The sequence below is a fragment of the Mchenga conophoros genome, linkage group LG18, assembly GCF_057382185.1.
Source record: "Mchenga conophoros isolate Kocher_MC1m ecotype Shallow Benthic linkage group LG18, M_conophoros_male_GT1.1, whole genome shotgun sequence".
Taxonomy (NCBI): Eukaryota; Metazoa; Chordata; class Actinopteri; order Cichliformes; family Cichlidae; genus Mchenga; species Mchenga conophoros.
The window spans coordinates 11,963,496-11,976,906 of NC_140543.1; the positions used below are offsets into that span (position 1 = coordinate 11,963,496).

The 13,411-nt window shown below is 40.2% G+C and overlaps 2 protein-coding genes across 3 annotated transcripts in view; both read right to left on the reverse strand.

The window, feature by feature from the left end:
- Positions 1 to 9,065, reverse strand: part of epb41l3b (erythrocyte membrane protein band 4.1-like 3b) — a 54,627-nt gene extending 45,562 nt beyond the window's left edge. The window contains exon 1 of the mRNA XM_085256006.1: positions 8,912 to 9,065. The gene's annotated coding sequence lies outside the window, so the exon portion shown is untranslated. The remainder of the gene's footprint in view (positions 1 to 8,911) is intronic.
- Positions 9,066 to 10,855: 1,790 nt separating this feature from the next.
- Positions 10,856 to 13,411, reverse strand: part of tmem200cb (transmembrane protein 200C, genome duplicate b) — a 36,574-nt gene continuing 34,018 nt past the window's right edge. For both annotated transcript variants that reach the window (XM_085255140.1, XM_085255139.1), the window contains one exon: positions 10,856 to 13,170. In XM_085255140.1, coding sequence (XP_085111266.1) covers positions 11,587 to 13,137 — 1,551 coding nt within the window. In that variant the 5' untranslated portion in view covers positions 13,138 to 13,170 and the 3' untranslated portion in view covers positions 10,856 to 11,586. The remainder of the gene's footprint in view (positions 13,171 to 13,411) is intronic.

The following is a 13,411-nucleotide window of genomic DNA, read 5'->3' on the forward strand; positions in this document are numbered from 1 at the left end:
ATAGCAGAACAACACACAGTGACACTTATATACAGAAAGCAGACAGCTGCTTCCTCATTCAGTCTCTCGGTGGACAAGTCATAAAACAAAACCATAAAACAATGTTTTATATTTAGTGGATATAGTAAAGTAATTAAACTACACTATATACAGTCTTTTTATTCAAACAACTCTTACTTGTGTAGTTAGGAGATGATGTAATACCTGTAATATATAATAAATGTAAATGTAATAAATGTAATAACTTAAAGGGCTACCAGCCTGAGTGTTAAAGTGATATGTCCATTAACCACAAAAAAGTGAAAGGATTTGCTTTTGTCACATACCCTTACCACCAGTGGAGATCAGTGATGGTCTGTTACACGCCCTCCCCTTCACGTCCTGTCTTGTTTTTGTAATGAGTACTATAGCTTATGCTTCCAAAACAAATTGTTGTGCACATTACCACAATGAGGCTCTCTGAGAAAACATAGTGTACAAGAGGCTGTAACAACTAGCTACAATATCTTTTTTTCTGTCCAGCTAAACAATGGTTATCTACATTTAGAGCTGGTGGAGTCTGGCGCAGTATGACCAGACTGATTGTTTCAGACATTGCTCATCAGGGCCTGTCTAGCCAGCGGGTCGCGGCGGTATGACTTTAATGCAGTAAAATAAGGGATGAGAGCTTGCATATTAGCTTGTCCCTACAGGAAATATCAATGCACATTGAATACTTGAAGCATTAAATGTAATGGAGCTTGGTCATTAGATAACAAATAAAAATGGTTAAATGTTGAACATTTAAGCTGCTTAACAAAGGCAAACAGACAGTACTTTATTGCTGGTCATGAAAAACTACTTAAAAAAATGTTGCCAATAGAAGATAAAATATGAAACTTGTTTCAAATCAATCATCCTCAAGGGGACAGGGCCTTCTCTATTGCTGCTCCTAATCTGTGGAACAATCTTTCCCAGCACATTAGAGAGGCCCCTTCACTGTCCACTTTTAAAACACGTCTTAAAACTCATTTTTACTCTTTGGCTTATGACACAGTCTGACCCTGATTTTATTGTTTTAATCTAATGTGCTGATTTTATTGTTTTAAATGTGTTTATATATATATTACTTATCTTATTATTACTATTTTTCTCATTTTTTTTAACATGCTCAATGTATCATGTTTGGCATGTCAAGTGTACAGCACTTTGTGTTCAGCTCGTGGCTGATCTGAAAGCGCTATATAAATAAATTGCTTGCTTGCTTGCTTGCTCCCACTTTCATATTTGAGGGTAGGGAGTAGCTTAAATATATTTTGGGTAGTTCTGTAATGAAGTTGTTACAGTCTGTGATGGTAGTGACATTGGGGGATTATCCCCTAAACACCTCATGAGGTGGTTTTTGGCTACCACACAGCAAAAAAAGAGACCAAAATACACCATCAGAAAATTGATCCTTGTTAAAGCAGACACTAATACTGGGTTGGATCCCTTTTTTGCCTTTAGAGCTGCCGTAACTCTTCATGGCAGATTCAACAAGCTGCTGGAAACACTTCTCTGAGATTTTGCTCCATTTGACATGATAGTACTACAGTTGCTGTAGATTTGGCAGCTACTCATCCATGATGCAAATCTCCTGTTCCCCCACATCCCAAACATATCTATCAGACTGAGATCTGCGAGTGTGGGGGCTATTTGAGTAGGGTGATCTGATTGTCATAAAAGCAATTTGAGATGATCTGAGCTCTGTGACATGGTGAGTTTTCCTGCTCGAAGCAACCATCATGTGCACACTGTGATAATAACGGGATGGACAAAGTCAGCAACAATACTCAGGTAGGATGTTGCGTTTACACATCTTGTTTTTTTAAACACTAAAAAATGCCAAGAAAATATCCCCCACACCACTACACCAGCAGCAGCATATTGTTTATGCCAAACTCTGACCCTAGGGTCAGAAATCAGGACTAAGAAATCAAGAGACATTGACAACCTTCTATTGTCCATCTTTGGTGAGCTGGTATGAACTGTAGCCTCAGTTTCCCATTCCTAACTCACAGAAGTGGAACTCAGCGGTCTTCTGCTACTGCAGTAAATCTGCTTCAGTGTTCAACATGAACAGGGGACTGTATAGACTAGGTCTTAAATATGCTAATATTTTAAGCCTGGCTTTGTCAGAATGCCTTTGGTTTTTGTCAGCTGGTAGCCTAAAACAAGCTCCTCAAAGTGGAAGAGTATCTATTGTAGGCAGGGTTTTCACAAATCCATGACTGGTCTGATTTAATGTTAAATTAACAGCCAGTTTTGAAGTTCCAAAGCAATGTTCAAAATGTGTTACTGTCTCAATTGTTTTGAAAATCCAAAAAAAATTCCAAGTCCATATCCATTAGAAGGCAGAAGGTAAACAGAACTGTTCTGCAGAAAAATATTTAAACACTTGTGGGGTTTTTTAATATATAATTGTTAGCTCAACATGTAATAAAACAGGCTGCGCGTGTCACCCTTTCTCAATGGTTATTTAAATCTGAGGCAATAAAGCCTTGGCCTTTAACTGTGCTGTGACTTTCTATCTTCACATATAATTACTCACAGATAAGTGAGTGCACATCGGTGACTCTTCCAAGTCTCTAGAGCAGCCCTTGGTCAGCAAAATGATTAATACCACGCAAGACAGCCAACATGTGATCTGTGGACTCGACTTAGCTTATGTGGCTGCTTAACTTTTCACTTTTTTCTGCTGTGTACAGACACCGAGTTCCCGTGCAGGTCGTCTGCTGAGAACCCTGACCTTGAACCCAGTTTACTTCTAAAATCTTTTCTTTTCTTAGAATCAAAACAAGTATGAACAAAAGCAGATAACATAAGACAAAAAACAATAGTTAACAACTCTACCACTGTCTCTTTTATTTCAATTGACTCAAAACTGAAATGTAATAGAAGTTGCATTCAGCTGATCTTCTTACATTTCACTTTCATTTAACACAAGAACATAAAAAAGTGAGAAGTAATACTACAAGCCCTAGTTTTTTGAGGAAAAAACTTTTTCCTTAAAATTCACACTGTAAAGCTTGTTAAGTATAAATATGTCTATATGCTCATTCTCTATAATCAGGAACCTCATGAAGTTCATTACAGCAATCCAATTTACAGTACTGTGGTCAGAACAAGCAAGCTGGCACTTCATCAATGTACAATTAAGTTGAAGCATGTCCCTTACAGAACCTGGCAAATCACCCGTGTGATCCAATTACAAAAAGAAGAAAGAAAATTCCAGCAGTTTCAGCAAATCCCAGGTCCGGGGGAAAATAACTGCTACTCTAAAATGTGCCTTTTTTGGTTTGTTTTTTGTTTGCCAAACACAGGATCACTTTCCATTTTGTCTGCTGGGTTTTCAAACACAGTAAGAGAAACACTTCACTAGATGATATTTCTATGCTTACCTGAACCATTCCGATAAAAAGGCATTTTTAATCATTGCAATCTGTGGCTTTTATAGGGTTTTTTACAGTTCCATTATTCAAACTATGAATGCATTTTTGAGAGTTTATGACTGCGTTAGTTCGTCTGTAAATTACACTTTGAACTGAATGAACTCAAATCAAATGGGCTGAACTTCACCTCCAACCAGTCACGACTACCATCCCCTACTGTCCAGCTCAACTCAGCTGCAAATGCCTTCACTCCCAAAGGGCTGCAGGTCAGCAAGCACACAATGGAAATTAGAGTCTGATTTTGACACCCCACACTGGGCAAAAGCTTCCAAATCAACCCCCTACCCCACTTTGCGCACACCCTCATTCCACTACACCTCCTACACTTTTTTCAGCTCTGGCTGAAAGGCACACGTTGCAGATTAAGAAGAAATAAAAATGAAGTAATAATAAGATACTTGCTTTCTGCATGTAGGAAGCACATCTTATCTCGAGGCATCATAAATGAGGGCTGTATTTACAACCTTTGGAATTCACAGTTTTGCCCATCAAGTAACTTTTGGTTAGGAACTGTCTGAGTAAGCGAGGGGCGGCACGTGTGCAGCACGTGGCAACAAGGAGAGAAAAAAGCTTCCTTTTTTGGCTTTGCTGTGGATACCAATTCGTGAAAAACAAAGCACTTTAAGGAGGATTTCGACTATGTAATCCAAACCAGCCTGGTCTACAATAAATCACACTTTTTCCTCTCAACTGTTGCAATTAAATCTAAAATATTTATCTGTGTTGATTTCATGAAAACCAACATTTCCAATAAGCACTCAACACTGTTTCTCAAAGGGAAAAGCTCTTTTTTCCCCTTCCCAGCCAGAGTTAGATGTGAAACTTAATCTACCTGCAATAATTATGAAGCTGCCATCAAAAGTCAATGAGCTTAGCTTAATATAGCATAAAGGCTGGAATGTGGGGGCAGGGGAAGCTAACCTGTCTGTACACCTCTGAAGCTCAATAATTAGCAAAGGAGCTCTTGTTTAATTGGTACAGAAAGCTAGGATTAAAAACAGCAGCCTGCGCTGTGGTTTTATAGGAGAGATGTTCTAGACTATTTCCTGGAGTGCTTCTGCGAGACAGAGGAAAACCAGGGGATACTTCATGAATAGGTGAGCCTTTCTTACCAATTTGAATATTTGTGCTAAATAATGCTAACCAGGTAGCATCGTTAGCCTAAAACAGATTCAAGATTTGAGTTAGAGTCAACCTTCTCATCTAAAATCATTTAACTCTCAAGCGCAGAAACCCACTTAACAAAAATATGAAGAATTTATTTTATATCTACCGAATATAAAATATTCTATCCAATAAGAGTCTTAGCTTTACTCTGATGTAAACTGTTGGAAGTCCTGCCCAGCATCCCATTGGAGGTTAAGCTGAAAGAGTAACCTCTTTGCTGCCTGTGACTTTCAGGGTGCCATCGCGCAGACTACGGCTTTATAAGGCAAAGACCGCTCCAGACCACTTTCAAGTGGTTGGGCATGCTGGGAGATAACAATGCTCCCAACAAGCTTATCAACGCACTGCAACAAGATTGAGTCATACGTTTTATCTCCTCCAGCCTCTGAAGACAGCAGCGCTGCACTCACGCGTTGGGTTCAACTTGCTTTAATAGACTGAACTAGACTGTACACCTGAAGGCACAAAGTCTGTGATTATCACTGATTAACACTTTGCTATCGAAACTGTAAATAGACTGGTACTTATGTAGTGCTTTTCTACTCAATTGAGCACTTAAAAGTCGTTTTTACTACAGGGCTCTTTCACCCAGTCACATACATTCAGACAAGAGCTTTTATCCAACATTCCTCTCTCTCTCACACACACACACACACACACACACACACACACATGCACTCTGATGGATTCTGAGGGAGAAACACAGATCCTGCTTAAGGATATTTCGATGTGCAGACTAAAGAAGCCATGGATTAGACCACTGACTTTTCAATTAGCTGATGATCTGAGCGACAGCAACCCCTTGATCATTATATCTATCTATCTATCTATCTATCTATCTATCTATCTATCTAGAGAGAGCGAGATATAGATATATAAAAACTCACAATTTTGTATTAGAATTCAATCTCACTATTCAAAAGCACCCAAGTTTCACTAGAACTGCAAAAATAGATTGATTTGAAACACTCACTTTGGTATAACAGTATTCAAAAGCATATATTGCTTTCCACAAAGATAATGTAATATGAGCTTTTAAAATCCAGCATGTGCACCATGGGAAAGTTGTGGCTTTAATGTAATAACCATTTCATTCCATTTAAAGTGCACAGACAATACTCCAACCTTTGCCTTACTTATCTATGAATCGTTATAACAACAAGGGTTTGCTGGCTGTTCCTTTTAACCTTTAACCTCTTACTTCTGAGTCACACACCTAGCCCTTCCACTGGTTTTCATACAGCAGCACAATGAGTCACAGCAACAAAGAGCAGCAGGTAAAATAATGTATTCTCCTGCAGTCCAAACCTAGTGCTATTGATCATGTACTAAACTGACAGCAGCATTGATGTAAATTCCTAAGATGAATAGGCAGAGATAGGATTCATCAGCTACAACATTACATCAAAACAACAGTAAGAAATCTGTCTTTGTGTAGCTCTTAAAGCCTTAGATGTGTGACGTGAATGACTCTTTTTAAACCACGATGAAGAGATTTTATCTGGTTTTGCCTGTATATAGTGTAGAGGCAGCTAACAAAGTAAAAAAAATAAAATTTAATACAACTTATAGAAAATCCTCTGATTCTCAAAAGGCTATACAGGCAACATGGGGAACTCTAAAGGACTACTCCATTATAACATCAATGTATCCTCAGACTTAATATCTCATGAACTATGCATGTTTGAAAAAAATATACAGCTTTGGAGTTTTGGTCACAATTTGGAATTTCCCAGCTGCTTGCCTGTAATTACAACCTTCCCATGTTCCACTGGTCCAACTTGGAAAAAAAATCAACAAGCAACATGGACACCCAACACATTTAAATAGCCTTTTCCATGTTCCAGCTGTGTCACATAAATCACAGCAGCTAAGACAATGTTTTATTGGCTAATCTGTAAGTGCAGCTTGCCATTTTCAATTTACGGTGTACCTTTTCCAGAAAGAGCTGGAGGAAGAGCATGCTGGAAAACTCTTGTTTGGAGTTAATGCCTTTCCTTAAGTGGAATTCATCCTTTAAACAGGTCCTGGAAAACTTTCCTCTCCTAATAGTTTTATTAGCTTTTGCACATTTTTTGCCAAAGTTAGAAAAGATCAGCCATTTCAAAAGGTGCACATGTCTGGATTTTTCTATATGGTGATCTTCTCAAAGTAGTGGTCAACACAAACTTACAAATTCCCGGTGAAGAAGCAAATTAGCAAAAATTTTGTGGATTAAACTTTTCATAAATAATACTTATTTTACCTGCTTTGAATATTTAAACTGGCTGTATTATTATCATCATAGCAATGTATGAAATAAAAACAATGCAGCAGTGAGAGGGATGCTTTTAGCAAATGATTGAAAGAGTTTTATCACCCAAAGCTCGCTGAGGCTTTATTTGCCTTTGCAGAATGCAAACTGTTTACCTATCCTGACAGGAATGTTAGCGCTAAAGTAGCTTTGCTTGGGCACCATCTGCAGCTGGATATAGAGACAGCCATTTCATCCAGCAGTTGGTAGAGACCAAAACAGTGCTGAAAGAAGTCAAACAGACCTTATACTCTCCAATTCTTTGGCCATGCATAACAAGAAAACAAACATCTCCACGCAGTCACGACAAACTTGCTGGTTGGCTGAAGGCAAATTTTATGTTACTCAGAAGCTCGCATATTTGTGTACACAGAAAATGTAACACCAGTGTAAATGATCCACTGTGACGACTGGGTATGTAAAACAACTGTTAGCTAACAAGTTGAAAAAACAAAACAAAAACAAACAATATGTTAACTTGACCCCAAGCAACCAAAATAACAAAATATATACTACTGAAGTAAAATAATAATAATAATAATGATAATAAAAGAAACGATTTCATAGGAGTTAATGGGTTTAAAAAAAATCAGCTAAAATGTGTTTTTAGTTAGAAGGGTTTAAAAAAAACTATCAAAAAAACAAAAACAAAAAAAAACAAAAAAACAACCCAACCATTCTTTGTGGTCCAAGTTGTCCTTAACGACAACGCTAACATATCAGTGAAAGACACAAAATTAAATAACACTACTTCCTCTGGTATGACAGAGTGAGAACATTTTGGCCAGTCCAAGCCAGCTCATGGGGTACAAGAAATGTTAAGCCTCAGCAAAATGCTACCAATCATCCGCAGAAACATCAAAGACTGCACACACAAGCAAGTGAACAAGACAAGTCCCACGGACTTTGGCCGGTGTTATCTCCTCAGTCCTGTACATTCAAACTCATCATTCGACCTTATAAAACTGCTGAAATTACTCAAGTGCAAATGGTCAGATGGCACTATAAAACGCACTGTCCCATATTAAGATACATACATATCTAAAAGATTAAATATCAAATAAAATTTCATTGCAGCCATATGGACCTCCCTATTAACAATGCCATGAGATGAATGTTCAGTTCAGTGTAGATGAAAGAGAATATTATAACAGAAACGTCTTCTCTATTTCAAGGAGAGGAAACACATGCTGTGACAACTTCCCCTTTCCGAATAGCCTGTCTGTGCCCAGCAAACATTTAATCAGGTGTCTGTGTGTGTCTGTATGTGTGCGTGTCAAAGAAAACAAGAAGTGCTTCCTCAGCAGTTATGAGAAGAAACGAGTTAAGAAATAGCCCGAGAAAAATGCTGATGAGGAGATTATAGACGCATTCAGCAAATTGTAAAAGACTTGAGTCAAAAGTGTGACACAGAACTTAGATTTATCGAGGGCTTTGTATTTGTATCGGGAAGAAATGGATCTGACTTGTTTTCACTTTTAAACAGCTGTTACACGAAGTTTCTCAATGCTCCGTCACGTTAGATTTTCAAAATAAAGCGAGGTAAAGTATTGATCGCGTCTGTTTGGCCCTTTACTCTGCAGTATAATGTGTGAAGTGGCTGCCGCTTGAAACGTATTTTGTTCTAACTCCAAATTATTCCTTGTGCTTGTCTCTCTGTGTGTTTCACATTGTTGCCCATAAACACTTGTACTCACCGTTTGAAATGTAACAGATCGCCGGGAAAGCAGCAGGTCAAGTTGTGGTGGAAAGCCCGGTGATTGCAACGGAAAAAAGACATGAAAAATGAAACAGAACATTACTAAGATATGTCAGACGACGAGAATAGCCCTTTAGAAATATTAACAACCACATATAACATCCTAATGCTGCATTAATTACAAAAAAAAACCCGACTTAAGTTTGCTCGTGCTCATATAGTGACAGCCTGTTTTTCGACACACAAACTAAACAACAGTGTAAACACAAGCGAGCACTTTACCTGAGTGTTCAGCGAGGGGACACAAACTCCCCAAACGCCAGCTGTTGGTCAGGGAGCGCTACGAAGACCAGGAATCCCCTGCGTGGGTCTCGTCCGGGTGAAAGGGATCACACACCTGTGAGCGCCAGATTTGGCAAACCTTCCCAGAGACGGAGCGAGCTGACCCCGCCCCCTCCTGCCTCTAAAAAGAAATCGGCCCCGTGGTGCTCATAAACGGGCACGCCCACGACTCAACCAGCATAGACCCAGTGCCACCTGCTGGTCGCTTTATTTTTTGTACTTCTTCTTCTTCTTCTGTTTTTTTCAAACATCACATGACCACTAGATGGCCACGTTAGGCTGAGCTGCGCTGGCTCCTCTCGTGAATAGTCTGCAAACTTCGAAGTGGACTTTTTGTCTGATCCTGTAAGAACTGTTAACAATATGTAGGACTTGGAAGATGAGTGCTGTGCAACAGTCTTGAAGTACCCCTTATTTCTTTTTATTTAACAAAGAAAATAAAAATAGTCACAGGAATTTATTGAAACGGATGCAAGCATACATAGAAATGTGTATAAGGCAAAAACAGAGTCTGTGTACTTCCAATGAGCTTGAAAGTCAACGTTTTGCTATAGCTACCTTTACTCTTCAACACAGCCTGAACTCTGAACTGTCTGTTTCTTTAAGTATACTTAAGGAATTGTTCTCCAGGCTTGTTGAAGGACTGTTGGTTGACATTTGATCCCACACTGCATCAGTAATGTTAAGGTCCGGGCTTTGGGGAGGCCAATGCATGACTGATAGTGTTCACTCATGCTTTTACTGCAGTGGCAGTGTGTTTGGATCATCATTATGCTGAGAAAACAAAAAACAAAGCCGTTGCTAATCGGACACTTGACAGATGGTATTGCATGGTAGATTCAAAATCTGATGGCACTTTTATGAACGACCTTCATAAGCCCCGGAGAACTGTTGCTCAAGATCTCTTAAAAAAATACAAGAAAGCATTTTAGAAGCAAAATGTAAAGAAAGGGGCCTGGCTCTATGATGCGCAGCACTGTATACACAGTGAAGTGGCAGTGGTGCAATATGCATTTACAACAGTACAAGGCATGCATTTATCTCATATAAGTAACTATATTAAAAAAAAATATAGGGCTGGCTATAGAGTAAGTCTATTGTATTTTATGTGCACAACTTAAAGGTGTATCTATAACTGCAGTGAGGTTAAAAAGTACAATAGTACAGTAGCAGATTATGATGAAGTCATGTAGACATATGATAAACTCTATGTATAAATTGCCACAAAACAGGAGTATTGATGCACTTAGGATAACTGAATACTACCTGTTTGGGGTTTTTTTTGGTGCTAATCATACAAGTTGTATGGAAAAATCTGTTTAAGTAAATGGAGAAACAGTAATAAATGCACCTGCTTGCATACAAGGGATTGTTGAATGATTAGCATCTATCTGCCAGATCTCAGCTGAACATGATTTTCAAGGGATTTTTTTTTTAGCATTTTGAGGCCTTATTTGACAATACAGTAGAAGAGATCGTGCGGAAATGACACACAGGAAACTATCTGATCTAGACTTGTGCTCAGACCCCTATACAGCAGCCTTTGACCTCCGGGTCACCTGCTCAACCAGGTGAGTTATTGGGCACTGACAGTTATGACAGTCACTATTATCAATAAACGCCCATTTTATTTTTCCCTGTTTATTTTGTCACCCATTTGAGCAGATACTCAGCTGTTAACTTCCCTTTGTAATAGTGAAGACAATTATTAAGAAGACTGTTGTAAAGGTCACTTATAGGTCACTGGTCTCGGTTCAGCTGGCAGAAATAATAAAACATCAATACCACTGCAGTGTTTCCCAGTAATGAGAAGTACGGCTAAAGTCCAGGAAAAAAAAATCCATACAGTCTCTACGTTTGCCACACAATCAATCATAGTCCGACTTCCAGTTTTTTAATCCTTTTAATTTTTCTTAACGCAAGTGAAACTATTTGGAGCAAACAAGCCATTTTGCATTCGTGGCATTTAATCTAATATCACACAAAGACATCTATTAGACCCAATGGAGGTGTTACAGTCAAATTTATTAAACCATGAATGTTTCATATAAACAAGTGTGTGCACATAGGGAAGACCTTGTCCTCAAGGTCCCGATCCTAAGCCAGACATCTACCTGAGATTCAGTTCAGTTCACCTATTCACGTGGTATTCACATAACAATGCAGAGAAGCAAATCTAGACTATTTAAATATCTGTGGCATATGTTAATGCTACAGTACGACATGTTGGACAGTAGTTCAGAGTGAAAGTTTTGGCAATTCTACAAGCTACAATGTTTGCCTTACTCTTATACAAAAGAAAAAAAAACCCTCATCTGATCAAATTTTCTTTTCTTTTCTTTTTTTTTTTACAAACCATTTCTAAATCTCCTTACAAGTCTTTAGTATTGCTCTTGCTACATTGAAAAAATAGAAAAATTACATCTGAATTTTGAACTGTTGGTCTGGTGTATTTATAAAGAGTCTTGCTCTTGAGTATTCATGGCTATGTTTCAATAGTCCTTAGTTGCTTACTCTCCGTGTTTCCTTTCCTCTCTAATGGCCAGCTTCACCCATTAGCAATCACATAAGAGGGTGCGAAGCAAATAACAAGACATCAAAGAGTTTTAAGAGGCCTAGGATTCTCCAGAGGTGCTCGGTGTCGCCAAATTGTCCTGTCCCTGAGCTTCTTCCTCTGCCGCTGCTGCGTCCATTGCTACTTCCTGTTTAGGGGCCACCAAAGAAGTGTCTGCGTCGGGGGCTTCGAAGGATTCACCCCCCAGGTCATTCAGTTTTATGTAGCCCTTGCTGTTGGAGTGCTCCAGACGGGGGTAGCTGAACCGCCTGGCTCTGTCACCTTGACGGCACCCAGACACAGACAAGCTGCAGCGGCGTGCTGGCCTGGGCTGATCCGTGAGAGAGTTGAGCGACAGCCGTGAACCCATTGCCCTGGCAACAGGAGATGGCGGAAACAGCTGAGGCCTCTGCGGTTGACGCTGAGCCTGCGGCACCCCCTCTTGGATACCTGTGTCGGTGTCCTCGTGGCTCCGGTGAGGAGGAGGAGAGTCCATGATCGAAGCCTCCTTCTGCTTACCGTACATCACGTCTCTCTGGCTGCTGCTGCTGGCCTGTCCCTCCTCACTTATGTTTTCAGCAGCAGCTTCTATAACAACCTCCTCCTTTGAGCATCCCTCTGCCTCTGCTTTCTCCCCCACCTCACAGTTGTTCAGTTTGATTACTGGCAGGGTAAAAGCGTTCACAGAAGAGGTGACGATGGAGGTGGTCTCCCATTGTCGGGGCTGAGGTGCCTGCTCACTGCTATTGCTGTAGTCTTTATAGATGCTATAGACAGTCTCTGTGAAGCTCTGCACATCTTTGGACAAGCTACGAGGCCTGCTGACCAATGAGGAGCGTCTGAATACCTCCTCGCCATCTACCTCACCTTTGAAAGTGATTCCAGTGGAGGGCCAGGAACTGCGAGTAAGCATCCCACTTGTTGGGAATGTACCCGACGGCCCTTCTGCACTCTTTGACTGGGTGTAATTCACCATGCCGTTCAGAGGTGAGTACTCCTTTGATCGTATGCTGTGCAGATCTATCACTGTGGAGTAGATATCCCTCAGGTTTATGATTTTAGTTTTCTTGTCTCGGTTTTCATGGAGGACGGCGTTAGCACAAATGAAGAGAAAGATACCAATTCCCATCACAAGTGGTCCGAAGACTTTCAGGTTGTCTGAATACAAATAGTTATCCAGGAAGTCACAGAAAAAGCCACAGTGACGGGACGGGCTGGAAACACTGGTGTTAGAATGACTCTGGTTGAACAGATTTGATTGGCCAGAGGAAGGCTCACCACGGGTCAGGTTGGAGGTAATCTGAGGACTTTTGGAATAGCTCATCCTGCTGGTGTGAAATCCCCCGGTTCTGCGGCGCTCCTGGTATTCCTGCTGGTTCTGGCTGGGCCAGTAGCCCAGTACAGCCATGGAAATCCCAACCATAAGAACTATAATTCCAACAGCGGCCACCAAACCAGCAGGGGAGCAGAGATTGAGTTTGCCCTTCACCACCACCACATCGTTTTTCTTCTTTTTCTTGGATTTCCTCTTCCGTTTGTTCTCCGCTCGGTTTTTCGATCGGAGCGAATCCTGGCGCCTGTTCATGCGCAGCAGGCCACCCGTGGCTATCATGGTGGCGACTACACCACAGGCTTGTCACTCAGTCTGTGAGAACACAAAACAAAAGAGAGAGAAGATAAGCCTGAGGAGAGAGCAGAGAGGATGTTTACTGCATACTGCATACTACTACAAGTCAGATCTCGGTAAGCTCAAACGATAAGAGTCTTAGCATTTATCTAGTTTCACTCTAAAAAAATAAAAATGCTAACATGTGAAGGTTAGTTTAGAAGAAAGGTGTAAAGCATGGGGAGAAGTTAATTCTTTGGTGAGCTTTAGAGAACCTGGC